The 22,384-nt window shown below is 59.4% G+C and overlaps 2 protein-coding genes across 4 annotated transcripts in view; both read left to right on the top strand.

The window, feature by feature from the left end:
• The window catches only part of ZC3H18 (zinc finger CCCH-type containing 18), a 64,378-nt gene extending 52,874 nt beyond the window's left edge, over positions 1–11,504 (top strand). For all 3 annotated transcript variants that reach the window (XM_087419809.1, XM_087419810.1, XM_087419811.1), the window contains 9 exons: positions 167–292; positions 3,977–4,081; positions 5,556–5,699; positions 6,180–6,239; positions 7,450–7,610; positions 7,767–7,966; positions 8,628–8,724; positions 9,772–9,868; positions 10,630–11,504. In XM_087419809.1, the coding sequence (XP_087275935.1) occupies positions 167–292; positions 3,977–4,081; positions 5,556–5,699; positions 6,180–6,239; positions 7,450–7,610; positions 7,767–7,966; positions 8,628–8,724; positions 9,772–9,868; positions 10,630–10,840 (1,201 nt within the window). In that variant the 3' untranslated portion in view covers positions 10,841–11,504. The remainder of the gene's footprint in view (positions 1–166; positions 293–3,976; positions 4,082–5,555; positions 5,700–6,179; positions 6,240–7,449; positions 7,611–7,766; positions 7,967–8,627; positions 8,725–9,771; positions 9,869–10,629) is intronic.
• Positions 11,505–17,475: 5,971 nt separating this feature from the next.
• On the top strand, positions 17,476–19,052 carry IL17C (interleukin 17C). Its single transcript, XM_087419624.1, is given in 3 exon segments — positions 17,476–17,535; positions 17,537–18,132; positions 18,691–19,052. Coding segments are annotated over 3 exon segments (918 nt in total). The 3' UTR covers positions 18,953–19,052.
• Positions 19,053–22,384: the final 3,332 nt, after the last annotated feature.

Below are 22,384 nucleotides of genomic sequence, written 5' to 3'. Positions count from 1 at the left end.
CACCATTCCCACCAGAAGGGGGACCAGACCGCAGCACGTCCACACAGGTGTCAAGGGGTGGGTGGGTGTGCGTGCGTGCATGCATGTAGCCGTGTCATCCAGCACAGTGGGCAGGCAGGTGGTTGGAAGAAGACTCAGCCCCCTGCCCCCTCCTCGAATGTTCCAGGTCATCATCACGGTCGTCATCCTACTCTGGCTCTGGCTCGTCCCGCTCCCGGTCCAGGTCCTCATCCTACAGTTCCTACTCCAGCCGGTCTTCCAGACACAGCTCGTTCTCAGGCAGCCGGTCCAGGTACGTCCCTGAGGCCCAGCAGGTGCGGTGAACTTGGGCACCTCTGGGTGTGGCCCAAAGCGTCCAGAGGTGCCTGCATGATGGCAGGTCTCTGTCCTGACGTATTCTCCCAGGGACTCAGTTGTTTTCAGAACAATCTCACTAAGGTGCATGTCCCGTAGCCAGTTCTTAAGTGGAATAGATAGCGAGATGCCAGATAAACCACAGGTGCTGGGAGTTCTGAACACAAGTACATGTCGGGAGGTGGTTCAGAAGCTGCCTTGCACTACGCTGGCCTGTTTTTGGGGTTCCTAAAGTCAGAAATAAGGCAGTTACGGGGTCAGCGCCAGCTCCGGCTACATCCTGTGGAACTGCAGTGTCCACTGGGCTCCACCAGCCACATGTGGTGATTCATGTGCTAATGCAATTAAAATTTTCAAATGTGCACAAGCCCCGTTTGGAGTGTTCAGATAGAGAACATTTCCATCTTCACGTAAAGCTCTGCACTGTTCTAGAAAGATCAAACAACTTGTGTATTTTCGCCGTTGAAAATAGGCAGACTGTCTAGAGTGTTAGAGGACTCTTGGTCGTTGTTTGTGGGAAGAGTCTTTGTTCCCGTGATGAACAGGAGAGTCCAACACTGTCTTTGCTTCCTGAGCTTTCCTGCGGTCAGGTTGCCATGTGCCCACCTGCACACAGACCTGACGTCACCCTACCCTGTCCCACCTCAAAAAACCGCTGGCCGGTTTAGTCCCTTTCTGTCTCTTGCTGCAGCCTGGGTGAGATGCCCCTCTGGGGACCCAACTGGCTCCCCTTTCTTTCCCTTGGCCCCATTCCCGGTTTACTTGGGAGAGGAGAGATCCAAACCCGGAGGGAGGCCACCGCACAGGTGCTTCCTCCTCGGCAACCCAGAGACGCTCACCGAGCTCTTGTGTCCGTCTGCGCCCTCTCCCAGCTCCACTGTCACTTCAGGCTCTGTCCCCAACACCACGCAGCAATCCCAGAAGGCCATGGGGGGTGTGGATAGTGGGGTGTTCTCATCTCAGTCATTGAACAGAACCCCACACAGACCCCGCACGCAGACCACACACACACACACACACACACACACACACACACACACACCACTCGCTACACAGACCACACACACACACCACTCGCTACACAGCCCACACACACACCACTCGCTACACAGACCACACGCACACACACACCACTTGCTACACAGACCACACGCACACACACACCACTCGCTACACAGACCACACACACGCACACACCACTCGCTACACAGACCACAGCCCACACACACACCACTCGCTACACAGACCACATGCACACACACACCACTCGCTACACAGACCACACGCACACACACACCACTCACTACACAGACCACACGCATGCACACACCACTCGCTACACAGACCACACACACACACCACTCGCTACACAGACCACACGCACACACACTCCACTCGCTACACAGCCCACACGCATGCACATACCACTCACTACACAGACCACACACACACCCCCACACTTCTTTGGGAGGCATATCACTGGACATTCTTGGAATAAGTCAGCCCGTCTTGTGGGGTCACTTGTCCCCCAGTGGCGCCCTTTGCTAGCAGACATCTTACTCTAGGACAGTTGCAGAGAGGATCAGGACGGCATTAAGTGATCATTGAAGTTACTGAATCTGACAGTCGAGTTAACGTTTTTAGGTGGGGTGAACCACAAACAGAGTAGATTACATCTGGGGCCTGTTTTCCATGATTGTTGGATCTTGTGCAGAGCAACAGCTGTGGGAAAGAAAAGCAAACCTCTTTCTAAGGGTGTCTAGAGGGTCTGCTGTGGGTTCCGGGGCCTCATGCCCTTCCTGCTGGGAGTGTAAGCAGCACCCAAGGGCTACAGAGGAAGGCACTGGTGGCGGGGCAGTCAGGGATGCTGCCCATAGGAGGTGAGGGGGAAGACAGAAAAGACGCTGATCAGAGCATCAGTGATGAGAGAAGCTGTATGTGGCTTCATTTCAGAAACAAGACTGGGGAGCTCTGGGGAAGAAGCCTGAGGCCATGCTGAGACATTTGGAAATTTGGGGAATCACAGTGTGGGTGGTGTTAGCTCCAGTCTGTCCTCCGTGTGTACAGTGGGTGACACTAGGCGAGATTGGGAAGAAGGCCCATGGCGTTGTAGTCTCTGAGGTCAGGGCCTGGGGCTGGGGGCAGCTCTGATGAGACCCAAGGTTACGATGGCGGGAGAAAGAACTGGCAGCTCGGCTTTGCAGGGCCAGGCCTTCACGCTGAGTCAAGGGCAAGGCCGGCCTTGGTGGCCAGTGGGAGAAGTTCAGCAGGAACCTGGCTGCCCTTTCTTGGGGAGTGTGCCCAAAGGAGGATGCTCAGCTTCCTCATCACCTGGTTCTGAGAAACTCCACTCTGGACTCCACTGTCCAGAGCCAGTGTCCCTCATCAGCTGCAGGTTAGCCTGACAATTGGAACATAAACTTCTTAGCCATTTCCACAAAATGAAGCACACTCTGTTCACGGCCTACCTCCCCTTAAGTATGTTTACATCCTGCTGGCTGCCCACCGGGACCCCTTCCCATGGCCCCTCATGCAGCAGGGTTCTTCTGTGGCCCCACGCCGCAGCCGTGCCTGGGCACACATGCGTGGCCACTGCAGATGGAGACAGGAGTGCTGCCCTGCCCACGCCCCGCACGGGGCACTGGCTCTGCAGTGGCTCCTCTGAGGAACAGGCGCAAGGAGGGCGTCCCAGGCAGGGATGCCAGGCTGCACTGTCTGCAGAAGCTTCTTGGAAGTCAGCTGGGGCGTTCCTCCCAGCTCCCACGGCAGCAGCCCGTGCCGAGGGAAGGGGTGTGAGGGCAGGAGAGGAAACAAGTGATTCTCCTGGGTGGCTCTGTCTTTACAAATGGCAGCCCATGTGACTGCGGGAGCCTGATCTTACTTTAGCTGTGGTGGTGGTTTTGCTGAAAATGTTGAAAACCTTCATGACAGATTCTAAGTAGGGAAAAAACCGGCCAACCCATGAGCATTTCAAAGGCTTGCCTCCTGTGTGACGTCGTGGTGAATCCCAGGACAGAGGAGTCAGCAACCTGGCTGGGCCATGCCTCCCGGAACCCCACCCGGCCCAACGCCCCTTTCCCAGCACTCTTTGTCCTTCCTGCTGACACCTGAAACTTGTGTCGAAATGGAGCTTGTCACAGTTTCCTTCAGCTGGAACACCACCCAGGCCAGCCCCTACCTCACAGCACTGTCACCTCTGCTCATAGGCCTGCCCCATGGTGCTCAGAGCCACCCTCAACTCCCACTTACAGCCCCCTGGGTCTCAGGTCCCCACTCGGCCCCGAGCGAGTCTGCCCGGTTCCCCCACTAGGCCCTCAGTCCTTTGGTCCCACTGTGGCCAGGTCAGGCTGTGTGTCATTGTTGGAGTTTCGTAGGAGCATGGAGAGCAGAGCCTGTGCCCTTCCCATCCTGCCCCAGGGCCTCCAGGATGACCACCAGCACCCTCCTTTCCCCTCTTGCAGTGTACTTCAGGGAATGACCGAGAACTATCTGAAATTCATTTTAAATCTGAGGCAGATCAGCAGAAACTCGCAGTGGCCTCTGCATCTGGGGTGGCATCCCCAGCGTGCCCAGGCGTAGACCACCGTGATACTCCCTTCTCACGCTTCTGTTTCCTCCCTAGGTCCCGGTCCTTTTCTTCGTCCCCGTCCCCATCCCCAACACCTTCCCCACACAGACCTTCTGTCAGAACCAAGGGAGAGCCAGCCCCACCTCCTGGGAAAGCAGGGTAAGTGCCCAGTTGTCAGGCTCTCGAGACGCTGGCAGTCTCCAGCCTTCTCCGTCCCTCTCATGTCTCATCGGGGGAGAAGCCCAGTGGGAACTATAGATGGGACCCCTGGAACAGGGGCAGAGGCCACGTGCACAGACCTGGCCTCTCACTGCCCCCTGTATGGACCTCAGGGCCACGTGGTGATGGCTGTGCTCCTAGGAGCCAGACGGGTCAGAGGTGGTTTCCCACCATGCTCCACCCCAGGGCTGTGTCTGACCCGCAAGAGGAGTGGCCCTGTCAGACTCCCTCTTGTCCTGCACCTTCATTGCTGCTCCTGGAACTGGTCATATTGATCCTTCTCAACAGCTGCAACTAACATGAGAAGTTAGAAACATTTAGGACTTATTATGCCAACGTCACAACACCTAACATTCAGGGCCTTGGGTGCAGCCCCAGAGTGAAGGTGGGCTTCCCTCCCACAGCTTCCCAAGCTCAGCGGTTAAGGTGATCCTGACACCCCCGGGCGAGGCGGCTCACGTCTGCACCGTGGCCCTGCTTTCCGACTTATTCTTACATTGGTTAGGCATACATTGGTTAGGAAAGAGCCCTCTTGCATGGCAGGCATTGCAAAGCTCCACACCGCAGTTTTCCTCCTGAATGGAATCCACTCACAGGCCTCAGAAACACTTAGGGAATCTGGAACAGCTGTTTAAAAATGAATGGTGTTGAGGTGTAATGTGTGTCTGATGCCCCGCCTCCATCTACACTGTACCGTTTGACGGGCTTAACAAACATGAGAGCACCGCGAGACGTGTGAGCCCCTGCAGAGGCCGTGCTGGCCCAGACTTCATGCAGACGGCGCCACACAGGCACACGCTCTCACTTCTGCGTCTTCCTCAGCACAGGCTCCAACTGACCCTGACACTTTGCTGGGCGACTTGCTTCTGCCTGCAACTGTGTGTTCCTGCTGACGTCCACTTGTTGACAGGATTTCCAATATGGCACTGTGCTCTGTGCTCCAGCTGAACCACAAGTTCAGTGCCACTGAGATGATTTGCAGAGTACTTCTCGCACACTGACAGTAAAGAGAAGCTTTGGGGGCCATTTTCTGCACTGCAGTGTGAAGCGCGCCCAGTACCCTCAGAGGGCCACCCCACATCAGGGCAAGAGGTTTGGGGTAGCCCAGGTATGTGTGTCTCCAGCAGTGCGGGGGCCACATTCCCGAGGGAGCACAGCGCCAGCTCTCAGTTCTTCTCGGGGGCTCTTCAGATGCACCTCCTGTTCCTGTGTTTCAGAGGGAAGCAGGATGATGCTGGGTAGCTTCAGAGATGTTCCGAGAGCTCAGAGTGATGTGGGATCAACAGGCAACGGCATGTCGCATGTGTGAGCTGGCCTCACGTCCCAGTGACAAAACACCACGCCCTGAGGTCGGCTGGCAGGGCCTCCTCTGCTGCTCAGCCAGGTCTGACCCTCCCTTCATCTCATATCACAGAGAGAAGTTGGTGAAGAAGCCAGCCCCACCTCCAGCCCCACCACAGGCCCCCAAAACCACCGCTCCTGCTCCCGAGCCTGCCAAGCCAGGAGACCCTCGGGAAGCCAGGAGGAGGGAGCGGCAAGCCAGGACCCCCCCCAGGAGGTGAGCACACTGGCTCTCGGGGATCCTTGTGGGGATTTCCACGTCTTTGGTGCCAGAGCTGGTGGGGACTGGGGGTGGGGGGCCCTCCCAGATGAAGTGGCCGAGACCGTGGAACCATTCTGTCCCTGACTTGTGTAGCTTTAGCAGCCAGGTCACCTCGCTGAGCCTCAGTTTCCCCTTGAGCATGATGGGAGGTGTGAGCCCATCCCTCCGCTCCACCTGAGGAGAGAAGGTGCAGTTGTGAGGGACACAGGCACTCCCTCGACACCCAGATTCTTCCCTGGACGGAGCCAGTGGTGGAGTGGGGACGCTGATGAGAAAGAGCTGCATTTACGCTAGAGCCCCCCACTTCCGAGTCAGTACAAGTCCCTGACTGAACATTTGTCTCAGGCCAGTGGGGAGCCTGGTTCTGAGGGGAGGCTGGGCCCGTATGCTGGCTCTGCAGAGACTGTGAGTGGGGGATTTTGGGTTCTGTTGCAGGCGGACCATCAGCGGCAGCGGCAGTGGCAGCAGCTACAGCGGCTCTAGTTCCAGATCAAGGTCATTGTCAGCATGTCGCTGGTCCCATCAGCTTCCAACTCTGTTCCTTCTTCCCAGTCAGGGTCCAGGAAGCCCTGAAAGAGGCCACCTCAAGTGTGGGTGTCCTTCTCCCTCAGGCAGCCTGTGGCCCACTACCTGCAGTCCCACCCGTCCGAGCTGCTGGTGAGGAGCAGCATGGGCTGGCTGTCTCAGGTCAGATGGAGAGAACAGACTGACGCTCACGTAGTCGGCAGGCCTCCCGACGGCTCCAAGCACAGGGAGCAGCCTGGACACCTTCTGTCCCAGGAGCACATCGACGGGCTGGAGGAAGCCAGGGCACTTGAGCCCAACAGGACCGAGAGAGGCTGCACGGAGGCCTCCACCCTCGCCTCGTACGGAAGGCTGGGTCCTGCCCCAGCCTCAGTGCCCGAGGCAGCCAGGGGACAGCAGATTAAAAAAAAATCGGAGAAAAGAATAAGTAGAAAAGAGTTCTGCTGTTTAGTTGTTTAAAACAACCAGTCCTTAGATTCCTTGAATCTAACTTCCTCTCTCATTTTCAGGAGGCAGGTTTTTTACATTTGCCCAAATCTTTCTAAATACATTTGAAGTCCTAACCTTTAAAAACAAAATGGGGCTCTCCTTTCCCCTATCCCCCCGATCCAGGCATCTGACAACTTTAGGAAACGGTGGTTGGTGTTTCCTCTGCGTGTAAGAGGCTGACGTGGCAGTGTTGTGCCTTTCAAGTGCTCTGTAGCATGAGCTGTGCCAGAACAGGACCTATGAGCTTGGCGTCACGTCCGAGCTCCCCTGAGACACGTGGGGTTTGGGCGTGTCTGTCTAGTGTCTGGCCTTACTGCAGGCTGAAGCCCTCTCCTTTTGTCGTGCATCATTAACTGACACTCAATTCTGTCGTCACCAACTCTGGGGTCACACCTAGTCGTATGTCCCTGCCCAGCAAACAGCACGGCCGCTCATTAGTACAAGGGGGGTGTCGACTTGGTGATGTGGACGTCCCTTCACTATGTGGCACCTTTAATAAACTACCCAGAGCCCCCCATGAAATATCAGGCTTGGTGGCTACAAGTTCCTTAAAAGTGGAAATTTAGGGAAATTTAAAAGTAGAAATTTAGGCAAAGTGGACCTAGAAACCCAATGCTGGCCCCATGGCCTCCAGCCCCGGCCCGTCTCCCAATCGGGCTACGTGGACACAAATGTGCTCGTGTGTGTCCAGGTCCCTGAGCGTGAGCAGCGTCTCCTCGGTGTCCAGCGCCACGTCGAGTAGCAGCTCAGTGCACAGCGTGGACTCAGACGACATGTACGCAGACCTGGCCAGCCCTGTGTCCTCGGCCAGCTCGCGGTCCCCCACCCCAGCCCAGACCAAGAAGGAGAAAGGTACAGGGACTGCTTGTGGCTCCAGAGGAGGGCGACCCTTGGTGGAAAGAGGCTGTGTGTGGAGCCTCCCCAGTGCTGTCACCATACATGCGTCCCTCCCCCAGGTGGCACACAGGAGGCTGCCATGCCGTGACGGTAACTGTTTCTTGTTGGCAGGAAAATCTAAAAAAGAAGATGGTGTTAAAGAGGAGAAACGGAAAAGGGATTCGTCAACACAACCGCCGAAGTCCTCGAAACCTTCTGCAGGCGGTAAATCCTCCCAGCAGCCCACGACCCCCCAGCAGGTGCCCCCTGGGCAGCTCCAACAGGGAGCCTTCATGGCCCACAAGGAGATCAAGTTGACGCTGCTGAACAAGGTGAGGCCTTGGGCACTGCTGGTGGGACCCCGGGGAGCCCACACCTCAGGTTGTTCTGCTCCTGGAGGCCAGTTTGCTCCTGGGATTGAAACCAAATCAGGGCCAGCAAGTAGCCTTTTGCGCCTTCACCCCTGCTTGTCCTCCTGCCCTGGTGCACAGCCTCGTGGGAAGTGGAGGGACATGTGGGTACAGGGTAGATGTGCCTCCATCGCACATTCTGGGGATCAAGCATCCGGGGCTGTGGGTACGCTCCCTATCCCCGAGGACGTGTGTCCTTGGCCCTTCTCCGTGTGCCTGGACCTGGCCAGTCCACACAGCAGCACTGGGACAGACAGCAAAGCAGGTTTGGCCTCTGTGAGTTGACGTCCTCAAGGCCATGGGACTCGAGGATGAGAGGCCAAGTCCACTGGAGCCCTGTCCCGGCTAGTGGCCCCCTCAGCGAGTGCAGCATCTCTGCAGGCACCTTTGCTACAGAGAATGAAGGCCCCAAAACCGAGGGCCCTGCTTCACTTGGGGGCTCGAGGGAGCCCCAGAGGAGGGGCCGTGGGAGCACAGAGCCGGTGTGGGTGTGAGGATGCCCTGCTCTGCTCCCCACGCTGTGCGTGTTCGCCTGGAGCAGCGCCAGCCAGGCTGTCCTCAGGGTGCTCCTACATCATTTCAGGCGGCTGATAAAGGGAGCAGGAAGCGATACGAACCCTCTGACAAGGACAGGCAGAGTCCTCCCCCAGCCAAGCGGGCTACCACGTCCCCGGAACGAGGTGAGCCCTGCGCTGGAGCCCCGGCCCTCCCCAGGGGCCTCGCCAGAGGGACTAGGCCCCCAAGGGACTTATGATCACATGGGTTCTATCTACCAATATTTATGGTATTAGAAGTTAAAACTAACAAAAATTGCTTAATATTTATTTGTTTTAAAATAACAACAATAAACTACTCTATTTTAACACAGATAACATTTTTTGTGAAAAATAACCATATCTCCTGAAACAGAAATTAGCAGGAGTGGCACTGGTTTTTTCTTTTTCATAAATCTCTTTGATGTCTGGCTGACAGACGCCAGCCAGATTCCCATCTTTTGTGATGGCACAAACCCTGGGCATGCGAGGACGAGAGTGCAGGGGCAGGCGGTATCTTGGTGTCGCTGTGAGAACAGTCTGACCACCCGGACCCCACCGTCTGCTGATCACATCTCAAGCACCACTGGCCCAGGCACAGACGGAGCACCTTCCAGCTGCTATAATGAGCAATTTGTACAGCCGTCTCCTCCCCAGATAGAGGGCAGGTGGGGGTGCAGGGCCTGGGGTACCCCCCGGCACGGCGTGGGCTGAGAGCCTCCACCAGGCACTGACCGCCCACTGCCCGCCCCTGGGGACCCTGCCCGCCCGGTGGCAGTGTGGCATACATGCCTGATTTCTGGGTTCACTTTTGTTTTTTAAACTGCCTTGCTTTTGTGTTCCCCATTTGAAGACTCGTATGATGAGTTTTTTCAAACCTAGGACAGAGTGGGGTGTTTCCTTTGGATGACAAGAGCGCCATGGCCTGTTTGGACCCTCGCTCAGGAACCTGGAACCCAAATCTGACCTCAGCCTGGGTGGTTTTCCAGTACAGTCAGTGCTCCCCTCCCCTTGCACTGGCTCAGCCCTTTTGCCTTCTGTGACGTGGGGCAGCTGCGCTGAGCTGCCTCAACTCTTTGGAACAGGGTCTCTGGCGCCAGTGAGGCCTCCCCATCCCTGTCCATGCCACCACCCCTTGTGCTCCTGGCCCTCCTGTAACCAGGACCCTGGTCTTACTTGTCTCTTGTCACCCAGGTTCTCGGGACCGCAAGTCAGGTGGGAGACTTGGCTCCCCGAAGCCAGAGCGGCAGAGAGGACAGAATTCCAAAGCACTGGTGGCCCCCTCAGACAGGTGAGTGTCCTGCCTGGGCCCTGAGCATGACACGGGGAGGGCTGGCCAAGCTTCCCTCCCCAGGTGGAGGCCCCAGCCTGCAAGATGAGCCGAGGTGCAGGCCCAGATGCAGCGGGAAGGTTGCACTCAGCTTAGGTCTGGAGGCAAGAGAGCGGCTTGGCCTACCTCTTCTGCCCTAGCAGTGGGCCCTAGAATTCAGAATGGCCCGGGGTGCTTGGCTCATGGGCCTAGGGGCGGGTGGGGGAATGGTTGCAGCTCTTTCCTGTAGGGCACAGGAAGTAGGAGCGTAGGTTTCCTTTTCTCAGGAAGTGGGTTCCGAGGGCGGGCACACGACTGGGTTAGCTGTGCCACCCGCCACACACAGCCCTGCCCTCAGCCCACAGTGCTGCTTGAAGCTGGGGTTTGGCCTGGGGGAACCCCACATCCTCAGGGCTCCTCCTAAGTCAGCAGTGAGGGGTCTGTCACACCACAGAGCAAGATCGCATCCAAGGACCAGAAGCAGGAGGGACAGGTTAACGTGGTGCCAGGCGAGCCCCGGACGCTGTGCCCCTTTCACCTCCCAGTCTCTGCTCCACAGATGAGGGGGGCTACACCCAACAGGCCAGAACGGGTGTTGTTCACGGGAGGGGCTGCCTTCCAGCCAGCAAGTACAGCTTCTGGGGCCCAGGCCCAGGGCTGGGCCTTGTGTCCCCGACCCGGTGGGAGGCTCATAGCAAAGGGGGAGAGGCCCTCCGACCCCTAACCGCCTCCTCACCCCGCAGGAAGCGCCAGCTGTCACCGCAGTCCAAGAGCTCTAGCAAGGTCACGAGTGTGCCCGGCAAAGCCTCAGACACCAGCACTGCCGCCACCACCACCGGCGCCAAGTCAGGAAAGGCCAGCACGCTGTCGCGGCGAGAGGAGCTCCTGAAGCAGCTCAAAGCCGTGGAGGACGCCATCGCACGCAAGCGGGCCAAGATCCCCGGGAAGGTGTAGGCTGGCTGGCTCCCATGAGGGGAGAGACTCGCCTGTTTCTATAATAGGGTAAGCGCAGCCATTTTGGATTTTGCAGTTAATGTCTTATTTTGGCTGTGATTCTTTTTAAAAATTAAAAAAAAGTTCCTCAGCTGGAAAAAAAGCCACACACACACAATGAAGTTGACGCTGAATCCCAGCCTTCTGACCAGACGGAACAGTCCCTCCCAGAGCAGAAGTCCCGCCAGGCAGGCAGGCCGGCAGGCGGGCCGGCAGCCCCGGCGAGGATGCGGCACCAATTGTGCATCACTTCTCGGTCCCGGACGCCCAGTTTGCCCGCCCTCCTTTCCCCCTCCGTCGTCTCGTCCTCCCTCTGCGCGTGCCGTGTTCCACCGCTCTGCGTCCTCGCTGTCAGCAGGAACAGACCAGAGCACCGAGTGCTTCTGCGCAGCCTCTTCCCGGCTGCCCGGCCCCAGGATCAGAAAATATATATATTCTTGACTGAAGTCTGATCGGGAAACCTTTCCTGTATTTTATTTTAAGCATCAAATTGTTTTAGTTGATTTAAAAAGGAAAAAAAATACAGAAAAGACCAAAAAAAAGGCCAAGGGTATTGTTGGGCGTCTGTCTATGTGGAGGGTCTTTTTTTTGAGGGGTCTCCTAAAATAAAATATTTTGATAAGCAGCTGTCTTGCCCTGGCGGTGATGTGCGCATGTGCCTGGGCCCACGATGCTTGCTGGGCCTGCCTGGCGTTGAGGGCCCCCGGCTCATGGAGGTGAGGACGCAGGGTCCCGCTGGGAGGCCCCCAGGAGAGGCCCTCCAAGCTGCCAGCACAGGGGTTCCACCCTCCAGCCCCAGCCCGTGGAGCACTGTGCCTCGTCTTCCTCTTCCTCATGGTGGAACAGGCCCTGGCGGGGCTTCGTGAATGCTGGAGCCCCTCCCACATGCGCCGGTGCTGCCTTCCCAGCAGCGGGCCCTGGGCCGGAGAAGTCAGCAAGGACGCTCCTCGGGCCAGGCCAACCCCGAGCGGAAAAGCCAGTTTTTCACTCAGTGCCACAGACATACTGTCCAGTCCCCACACAGGTAGGCCCAGGGTCACTGCCATCTCCCTGCAGAGCGGAAATGAGCCGTCAGCAGCTGGATCGCTGCCCTCCAGGCGCCCACCAAAGCCCCTGCTTTCCCCCCGGGCAGACCCCAGTGCTCACTCCAGGTCCTCTGTGGGATTACACACGCAGTGTGGTACCCTGGGCCTCGGAGGGCCCCTCCCGGCCTGGCCGCCTGCCAGTCCCCTTCCATCTGCACCTCCGCCCTCGTTACTTTCAAGCAAGTTCTGTAAATACTTGTGGATGAAATGCCCCCCGAGCCCACGCTGCCACCCCCCACTTCTGGTCCTGGGCAGGCCCTGCAGGGCCCAGGGGCAGGAGCAGCAGTCTGGCTTCTCGCTGGGTCGCAGGACCTGCTGAGCTGTGGCCAGCTCACTGGGTGTGTTCTGGGCGCTCTGCCCCGAAGCTACATGGCAGTTCAGATGTGGGCCAGCTCCCAGGAGAGCTAGGAGGGAGCGCCGCCACCTCCAGGCTGGCCTGGGCCTCCTGTGTGGACTGTTTTCCATTCTACATCCGTGTCCCTCCCATGGCACAGGGCACGCGATTCCCCTTTCGTCACAGTGGCCACAGTTGTGTCTCAGCAATTTTTGAAGGCATGTCTGATTTGCCATCAGGTCAAAGCCAGGTGCAAAGGGAACTCCCAGTGTCCAAGTGGGTGGCTTTCGAGGACAAATGGAGCCAGAATCCAGGACACTTGGGGGCGAGCCTGTCCCTGTGCACTCTGTGCCGCCAAGCCACTGGCCCACAAGGCAGCCAGTCAGTGACTGCTCATCTAAAGCCAGGAGCCCCCAGGGTGAGCCCACCACACAGGTCTCTGCACTGAGCCCTCCTTGCCCACCTGACCAGTGCCTTCCCCTCCCCACAGGCTGACTTCTGACCCTGCCCTGTGGCGCCTGGGCTGGAGCCATCACTGCTCCCCGTTCGCTGCCTGGGGTCATGGCACCTGCGTTGGGCTGGGGCAGGTGCCTGTCCTGAGGAGAGTGAGAGCCTCACCCCGAGCCAGCTCTGTCACCACCCCAGGCCTGGTGGCCTCTGGGAAGAGGAAGGCCTCTTGTGCAGGGGATCCTCAGGGGCTGAGGTCCCCACAGGTGGTGAGCATGCTGAGAGTGGGAACGACAACAAGGTCCCCCAATTCCCTCTCTGCCTACAGACTGCTGCCTGCCCTCCCAGCCTCCCTGCTCCACGGCCACCCTGCAGACCGTCCCCCGCCGCCCTGTGGGCCGCCCCTTCCCCACACAGCCTCTCTCCAGTCTCCGGTGTGCTCGAGGCTGCAGCCGCCCCTTCCCTCCTGTTCCGGCTCTCTTGAATGGATGGAAATAAAAGGGAAAGTGTTTATTTGTTTCATCTGAGTTTTCCTAACTCAAATGCAGAATACAATCTCCAATGTCACGAGTGAATACATGGCACCCTTGCCCTGCCAGGCTCCACTGCTGTTCAACTTCCTGCGCTGGGACACGCCTTCCTACACCAGCCCTGCACCCCGGCCCCTCAAGGCCTAGGCCTCCACCTGCCCCTCCCCCCGCTCTCTGCCGACCACCTAGCTGGCCCCAGTGACGGCTCCACCAGCACACCAGCCCCTGCTGGCCCATACGCCTCCAAGGGCAGTGGTCAGCCTCACTTGGCAGGAGGGCTCTGGAGCTCGGGCTGAAGGAGGTGCAGGCCCTGGCCTAGGCCCTGGCTAAGCAAGCAGGGACCCCCGCCCTGGGCAGCCAGCCCTAGAGGAGCCATGGACAAGGATGAGGTGAAGAGGTTTTTCCTGATAGCGTGGAGTGCTGTGAGCACAAGACAGCTGGGCTGTGTCAACTACCGACCATGGGCAGGGTGCCGGGGCCCAGGGGTCAGGAAGCCACGTCTATGGGGGAAGGGGGAGATGGTATTGTCACCCCCACTTCACAGATGAGGGGACTAAGGCCTGCCGCTGAGCCTTCCTCCAGGATGGGGGAGAACTAGCCTGGAGCCAGAAGAGCCTGGAGCAAACCCCTCCTGTAGGCCGCCTCCCCAAGCCAGGTCCACTTGGGCTGCAGCCAAGGCTGCAAGGGCTCCAAACCACAGGCTGGGCCACACCAGAAGTGCCCAGAGGGACCGGCCCTGGTGCATCTGTCCCTGTGTCCTCAAGCTTCTGCCTTCTTGCCTTGGCCTCTGCCTTTTCTCTCTCCTCTGCCTTCCATCTGCCGGTCTGTCTCAGCATTTGTCGAGTCTCCATGGCTCTCTGCCTGTCTCCTCTGTCCATCCCCTCCTCCCACACCTCGGTCCCCTCCTCCTGCATCTGCATCTTCTGCATCCTGTCCTCTCCTCCCTGCTCCTCCATCTCTCAGGGCCCGGACTTGGGGGCGTGGTCAGCGGGACGGGGTCTGTAGAGGGCGGGGTCCCGTTGGGGGCGTGATTGAGGGGCGGGGCCTTCTGGGACACCGCCTCCGAGACGCCCTCCAGCCTTCCTCTGGTGGCTCCTTTCCAGTCTTGCCCAATCCGGGACTTATGCGCTTGCCTCAGCCACCGCAGGAATGAGGTGCCGCCCGGCCCCCGCCCTGCGTCCTTCCGGCCTCCGCGACCCTGGCCCCCGCGGCCCCTCGGCCAGTCCTCCCGGGCCATCAGGACCCGCGGAACACCGCCGTGCTCCCGTGGGGAAGGGTGGGCGCGGAGCCCGGGGCCCCACTGGCAGCTCTTAAGAACAGACACGGAAAGTGCTGAAGGTCACCTCGCAGGGGCACCGGCCGGGCCGCGCGTGACCCTGCCTCCGGCCGCGCTCCCGGGTGGGGACACTGCAGCGGCCCTGCAGGCGACGCGTTCACGGCCTGTTCATTCCTGCGTGAGCCTGCGTGCGCGCGGACTCCCAGCCCCAAGGAAGGCGAGACCGCGCGCTCACTCCCTCGGCCTCGGGCGCCTTCCTCCCCGCCCCGCCTGGACTGACCTCCGAGTGGCCCCGCGAGTGGGCGGCATTGTCGCCTCGCTTTACCCGCGGAGGAATCCATGCTCGTCCCTCTCCCCTGCATTCTGCGACACTCATGGAGCGCCTCGGCGCCAGGGGCAACTCTGTGCTGGGGACACGCAGGTCCCCGCAGACGCAGTCCCTGCCCTCCAGGGGCTCACGCTGCTTTGTAGGGGCTGGTAGGAGGGACTGGAGTTTTTCTGAGACCGCCGAGTGCCCTTGCAGGGAGGCGGGTCTCAGCTCAGCCTAGGGAGGGTCTTGTCTCCACCTGAGAGCATCCACCGTGGTCGTCCTGGTGGAGGGTGGAGTGGGCTCAAGTGTGTCCCCCCAAAATCTGTTGCTGTCCTAGCCCCAGCACCTGTGAAAAACGTGCCCTCACCTGAGAAGAGGGGCTTTGTGGGGAAAGGTCTTGAGAGGAGATCGTCCTGGAGGAGGGTGAGTGGTGAATGTCCTTATGAGACACAGAAAAGGAGACAGGGAGAGGTCGTGTGATGGTGGAGGCGGAGGCTGGAGTGATGCGGCTACAAGTTCAGGAACCTCAAGGGTCACCAGCAGCCACAGAAGCTGGAGAGAGGCAGGAAGGGTCTCCCTCAGAGACCCCAGAAGGAACCAACCCTGCCAACACTTTGATTTTGGACTTCTGTCTTCCAGAACTGGGAGACAATAAATTTCTGTTGTTTCAAGCCCCCCAGCTTGTTTGTTATGGCAGCCCTAGCAAACTAATACAGGGGGGTGAGCTCCCCATTGTAGGAAGTATGCAAGCAGAAAGTGGATGGCCATGGGCAGGGCGTTGTAGTGAGGAGCAGCCCTGGGGACTCCATGCATCTATTCATCCATCTATTGGGAAGAGGCGGAGAAAACAGTCAGGACACAGCGCCTGCTGCTGGGGCCTTTCCTCCAGACCAACGCTGGGCAGGCTGTCCTTCAGTCCTCACCTGCTCCCCAGCAGGGCGGTGAAGCCCCACTTCCAGATGCAGACAGTGAGGCCCAGGGTCACACACTGCTGAGTGGAGCTAGGAGAGCCCAGGTGTCACTGCCTCCTCCGGCCCCTCCTCCTGGAGGGTCTTCATGTCCATCGAGTTTGTGGCTTCCACCTTAGAGAACGGCGCCTTAATGGTGTAGTTCTGGCCCCTGCCAGCAGGTGAGGAAAGAGTGGAAGGCAGCTCGACCACTCTTCCCCCAGCCCTTCCTCAGGTGGCATTTCAGGCTCTGATTTGAGAGACCCAGGGCAGACAGGGCCCTCAGCTGGGGAGGGTGGCCAGGGCCCCAGGGGGACCCCAGCAGGCCCTCCCCAGGATGGCATCCAAACCCCAGACATTCAAAACTTTGCAAGATCCTGGGGCCAGCCCAGTGGCATAGTGGTTGTGTTTGCACACTCTGCTTCGGCAGCCCAGGGTTCACGGGCTCAGATCCCGGGCACGCACCTACACAGCACTCATCAAGCCACGCAGTGGCAGTGTCCCACGTATAAAGTAGAGGAAGATGGGCAAAGATGTTAGCCCAGCGCAAGTCTTCCTCACCAAAAAAAAAAACTTGGCAAGATCTGGCTCCAAACTGTCTCCTTTTCAGAATAACCAAGGCACCCCTAGACCCACCCACCAGCCAGCAGCACTGAGTTGGGGGCGGTGGGGGGCTCCTGCGCCTCCTTAAATAAAGCTTCTTAGGGTGCACTACACTTTAACGTTTCCAAGGCATCCTCATCCCCTCCATCTCAGACTTTTTAGCTTTAACTTTTGTTGAATAAGACCACAGAAGCTTGGGGCCAGCCCACTGGTGGTTAAGTTCGCGCATTCTGCTTTGGTGGCCCGGGGTTTGCAGGTTCAGATCCCAGGTGCAGACCTAGACACTGCTCATCAAGCCATGCTGTGGCAGCGTCCCACATACAAAGTGGAGGAAGATGGTCACGGATATTAGCCCAGGGCCAATCTTCCTCACAAAAAAACAAACAAAAAAGACACAGAAGCCCAAAGTAGAAACCTGAAGACACTCGCCAGCCCCAGCCCCCCAGGTCTCTTCTGGAACCTCTCCCACCTGTGCAGGAGGAGGCAGACACTGACGTCCACCTGATCTTGATCATCTTAGGTAAAAAATGGGACCAGCCTCTTGTCCACCAACAGGGGACAGGAGAAATCAACCCCGGAAGAGTACCACACAACACATAAAATGAGTGAGCCCCCCACCCCAGGTATCCCGGTCACCAGGTCCAAAGAGCAAAAACATAACAGAAGCAAGTTGCAGAAGGATCCTCAGGATGCGACCCTTTTATGGAAGGTTCGAGAATGTCACACAGGCAGGACCCGGTCACAGCTCCCTTTGCAGGTGCTTAGCCTGGGGTAGGGTCCCTCTAGTGGGGGAGGGAGGGTAACAGCAGGAGGGATGGGGTGGGGGCGGGCATGGCCTGCCCTGGGCTGGGAAGGAGGTGACAGTCAGACCGCAGGGCGGGAAGGAGGAAGCGCGGCCAGGCACTTCCCCAGGAGGAAGCCATGCCCGGATTTTCCCCAGGTGTGGCCCGAGGTATAAAGGGCGCCGTGAGCCAGCCGCCACCAGGTCTGCCACCAGGTCTGCCACCAGGTGCACCCCAGGACCGCTGCCAGGTGTGCCGGCCGCTCTGAGCCCAGCCGCTGTGATGGTGAGCAGCCGTCTCTCCCCCACGCCCCCACCTGGATGGTGTCACCTGGACCTGAAGTGGTGGTGGTTCGCTGACCCCCGAGCTGAGGGTGTCGGGATGGGGTCCAGGAAGCCCCTCAAATCTGGGGGCAGGAGGGAGCCAGGACCCAGGAGCCCTGGTGCACTGGAGAGCTTGGACTGAGGGGCGAACCCCTCTGTGCCTGTTTCCCCAACTGTAGAGAGAGGACTGTACCCCATCTTTCCACAGGCTACAGGGCAAGCTGGGGTGGCAGTGAGGTGCCCCCTTCGCTGGGCACCCCTTGACCCCCCACTGCCTGTTTCACCAGATCCTCCCTGGCCTCCTGCTTCTGCTCTGGCTGCCCGCCAGCCTGGCCCGCCATGGCCCCCCACTCTGGGGGGGTCTCCACACCCACGGGACTCCACGCTGCTACTCGGCGGAAGAGCTGTCCCTGGGCCAGGTCCCCCCACACCTGCTGGCTCGAGCTGCCAAGTGGGAACAGGCTTTGCCAGTAGCCCTGGTGTCCAGCCTGGAGGCGGCATCTCGCAGGAGGCGGCAGGAGAGGCCTCCGACTGGGACCCAGTGCCCGGTGCTGGGGCCCGAGGAAGTACTGGAAGCAGACATCCACCAGCGCTCCATCTCGCCCTGGAGATACCGGTGAGGGCCACGGGGGCTCCCTGGCACCGGGGTCCCCACTGTGTGGCGTTGGGCTGCTCCCTCCCCTCTCTGAGCACTGGCTTCCTGCAGACCCTCAGCCTCAGTGTTTTCACCTGTGAAATGGGACACTCACTCTGACCTCCCACCAGCCAGCCCCAAGGGCCGGGAGAGTGGGGCTCCATCAGATGAGCTCCTGCTTCCACTGATGTCTCAGCCCAGATCTCGCTTACCAGGGTCCCCTGGGGACATTCTGGGGCCCCCACTTGAGCCCCTGCAGAGGTTGGGCTGGGCCCAGTGGGGAGGGACGAAGGGGCTCCTGGGAAGCCCCTACCCCTGCTTCTGTGCTCTGGGAGGGCAGAGGGACACATGGGCAATCGTCACTTATTAAGCACCAACCGCATGCGAGGCGCTGTGCTGTGGTGCCCTATCCCACCCTCCCTGCAGCCTGACTCCCTCAGTGCCGGCAGGAAGGAGGAACGCCCACTGCGCAGGTCCCCTGCCTGCCCGCCGGCCAAGGCTCTCTGCGGGCCAGGATGCTCACCTCATCTCTCCCCACAGCGTGGACACGGACGAGAGCCGCTACCCGCAGAAGCTGGCCTTCGCGGAGTGCCTGTGCAAGGGCTGCATCAGCACCAAGACGGGCCGTGAGACGGCCGCGCTCAACTCCGTGCCGTTGCACCAGAGCCTGCTTGTACTGCGCCGCCAGCCCTGCGCCCCGGACGCCTCGGGGGAGCCCGCGCCCGGCGCCTTCGCCTTCCATGTGGAGTTCATCCGCGTGCCCATCGGCTGCACCTGCGTCCTGCCCAGGACGGCCCGGTGACTGCCGGCCCCCGCTGGCCCCACTGTGCTGGGGGGCACGGACGGCATCCCACAGTGGACAGTCGGGGTCTCTCTCCAGAGGCCCCTCCTATTTATGTGTATTTATTGGTTATTTATGTGCTGCCGGGGCGGCCCCGGCTCCACTGCCCGTGGAGCCCCTGGGCTCCAGGCCTCTGGTTTGAGGAAATAACGGAGACAGGCGCTGGAAGGGCCATGTCCCCGGTGCCTGGAGGGGTGACCTTGTGCTGGGCAGTCCCCATCTTGAGACTCAGTTTACCCTTTCACAAAAACAGACAGTTGGGCTGGAAGGAATCTTTTTACTCTTCTAGAACTTATTAAAATGACAGAAAAGCCTCCCTCCACCTTGGTGGTCCCCCTCGCCCCATCGCTGGTCTTGGGCTGGTCCAGGCCACCCCAAGGTCCTTCTTCCAAGCCCCACCCCGCAAGGAAAAAGCACCCTTGTATTTCTAAAACAATTATTTATTTTATTTTATTTTTATTTTTTATTTTTTTGTGAGGAAGATCAGCCCTGAGCTAACATCCACGCCAATCCTCCTCTTTTTGCTGAGGAAGACCGGCTCTGAGCTAACATCTATTGCCAGTCCTCCTCCTTTTTTCCCCAAAGCCCCAGTAGATAGTTGTATGTCATAGCTGCACATCCTTCTAGTTGCTGTATGTGGGACGCGGCCTCAGCATGGCCGGAGAAGCGGTGCGTCGGTGGGCGCCTGGGATCCGAACCCGGGCCGCCAGTAGCAGAGCGCGCGCACTTAACCGCTAAGCCACGGGGTCAGCCCACAATTATTTATTTTAAATGTAACTATGTGTTATTAAATTGATAAACACTCCCCAGAGCACAGCATCGGATGGCACTGCCTGGCCCTTGCTGGGCACACAGGGGCAGCCACTGGCCCAGATTGTGGTGTGTCTTTCCAGAAAGGTCTCTGCGTGACCCCCAAGTGCGTCTGGGGTGGGGGTGGGTTCTAACGCGGAGTGGAGCACAGGTGCGCCCTGCTGGCCTATGTGGCGAGCCCTCCTGGCCTGAGGATGGGCCTCGCTCCCACAGCCCGGCTGTGATGTAGGCGGACCCTCCTCCACTGGAGGGCCTGGGCATGGCCAGGCCTTTGCTAGGACGGTGAGCAGCTCATGGCAGGCGTCTCTGAGGGTAAACTCCCAGTAGGGCGGCTCAGGAGACACGCCTTTGCAGCCTGGCTGAGCGCCATCACCTTTGAGATGTCTGAGCACCCCCCAGCGGAGGCCCAGGCAGATCTGTCTGAAGTCCCGTCCCTCGGCCCAGACGCCCCCTCGTGCTTTTGTCCCGAGTGGTGACCTGCCAGACCAGGGGCGGCCGAGCTGGCCGGCACCCCCAGACCAGGCGCCCCACTCTTACTGCAGAGTGTCCTGGATCAGAGCACACTTAGGCACGCTGGGGTCGGGGGCACTTAGTGAAGGGGTGCAGGAGCATAGGCAGTTGTGGGAAAGGGCCCTGGGGCAGTTCTGGATCAGCTACAACCCCCTGAGGACCCTCAGTGTCCCCGCTGGAGATGCGTGGGCCCAGCCTGCTCAGGGCTGACGGGCTATGTTGGCGTCAGTGCCTCGCTGACAGCCCGCCGTCGTCACCCACTGACTGATGCCTACTGCACAGCGCCCAGGAGGAGCAGGGGTGGTGACCTTTGTCTTGAGCCTGGAGGGGCTCCTTGAAGTACTCAGCACTTACTTACTGAGTTTCCACTATGTGCCCGGCACCGGGAACAGGGCAATAAATGGCTGGATCCTTGCCCTTCCCACGGGGTGACTGTCCACAGAGCCGCGGAGGACTGGTCTGCTGGCAGTGAAGGAATTAGGACAGCAGTGCGGGGAAGGGGGAGGGGCTGCAATTCCGAACTGAGGGTCAGGGAGGCCTCAGAGGCCACCAAGCAAAGACCAGAGTGCCGGGGCCGGCCCGGTGGCGCAAGCAGTTAAGTGCTCGCGCTCTGCTGCGGTGGCCTGGGGTTCGCCGGCTCGGATCCCGGGCACACACTGATGCACTGCTTGGCAAGCCATGCTGTGGCAGCGTCCCATATAAAGTGGAGGAAAATGGGTACAGATGTTAGCCCAGGGCCAGTCTTCCTCAGCAAAAGAAAAAAAAAAAAAGGAGGATTGGCAGATGTTAGCACCGGGCTGATCTCACAAAAAAAAAAAAAAAAAAAAGACCAGAGTGCCATCCAGGGACCCGTGTTCCAGACAGAGGGAGCAGGCCAAAGGCCCTGAGAAGATTGTGTGCCCGTGTCTGAGGGTCGAGGGAGGTCAGTGTGGCTGGAACCGAGTGAGCAGGGAGCGACAGTGGGCCAGAGCGGCAGGGTCAGTCCTGGGCTGGAGAGCGCCACCACACACCCCCTGCCCCCACCGCCATGCACGTCCTGAGCTGGCACCAGAGTGTTGGCTGCAATGGTGGGAATGGCCTGCAGGGGGCGGCAGAGCAGGAAGGCGCGAAGTGGCTAATCTGGATTCATGCTGAAGACAGAGCGGGGATTGGGTGTGGGGTGCATAAGCCGGGGGCGAGGTTTTGCGGACTTTCTGGAAGGCCAGAGTGGCCGTTTCCTGGGGCAGGGCTGGATTTAGACACTGGTCCAGTGGTGAGTGTTGGCCGACGGGGCAGGATGCCCGTCCCCTGGAACGTTAGAGGCCCCCAGTCCTGAACGTCTGATCTGCTGAGAGCAGGTGGGGCAGACAGGAGGTGAGGGACTGAAGCGTTTTCTGGACTTCAGGGGAGAGGCGCCCAGGGACAGCCCAGCAGGGAAGGGGCGCCCAGGCTGGGGTAGGAGCGACGCCACGCAAAGCTTCGGGGGCCACAGGGGCTCCTGATGGAGCGACAGGCAGTGACCTGGAGGACCATGCTCAGCCCTGCCATGGCTAGTGAGAGAGAGAGAGAGAGAGAGAGAAAGAGAGAGAGAGAGAGTGTGTGTGTGTGTGTGTGTATGGGGTGTATGTGGGAGGTGGCGGTGTTTGCAGCCTCAGGACTGGAGTGAGGGGAGAGGGTAGGCTGGAAGCCCCCCACCACTGGCCTGGCTGTCCTGGGGCACTGGAGGGCCGTCCCCCTTACACAGGAAGACAAGGGGCTCCCTGGGACCCCCACTGGCTCATCTGCTTTCCTTCTTCACTCAGCCCCGAGGGTGGTCCTAGGGATGCTTCAGAAGGTGAGTGCTGGCAGGTCTGGAAGAGCTGGGAGGGGACACACTCCCTCCTAGGCCCGGGAAGCTCATTTCCAGAGTAGAAACTCAAATACTTGGAGTTCCAGATACCGTATTTCACAGAATAGATGATGCACCCTGATTCCGTGTGCCACTGAGAAGACGGCACGGCTGCTGCTAACGAATCCGAAATAGGGCCCGTGGTTTGGGGGGGGGACCCCCACGCCCCTTGCCCGCAGGAAGATAGAGCCTGTGGTACTGAGGGT

This window comes from Ceratotherium simum, chromosome 30 (genome assembly GCF_057802395.1).
Source record: "Ceratotherium simum simum isolate JZ-2026a chromosome 30, ASM5780239v1, whole genome shotgun sequence".
Lineage (NCBI taxonomy): Eukaryota > Metazoa > Chordata > Mammalia > Perissodactyla > Rhinocerotidae > Ceratotherium > Ceratotherium simum.
This window is presented reverse-complemented; position numbering and strand designations above follow the sequence as displayed.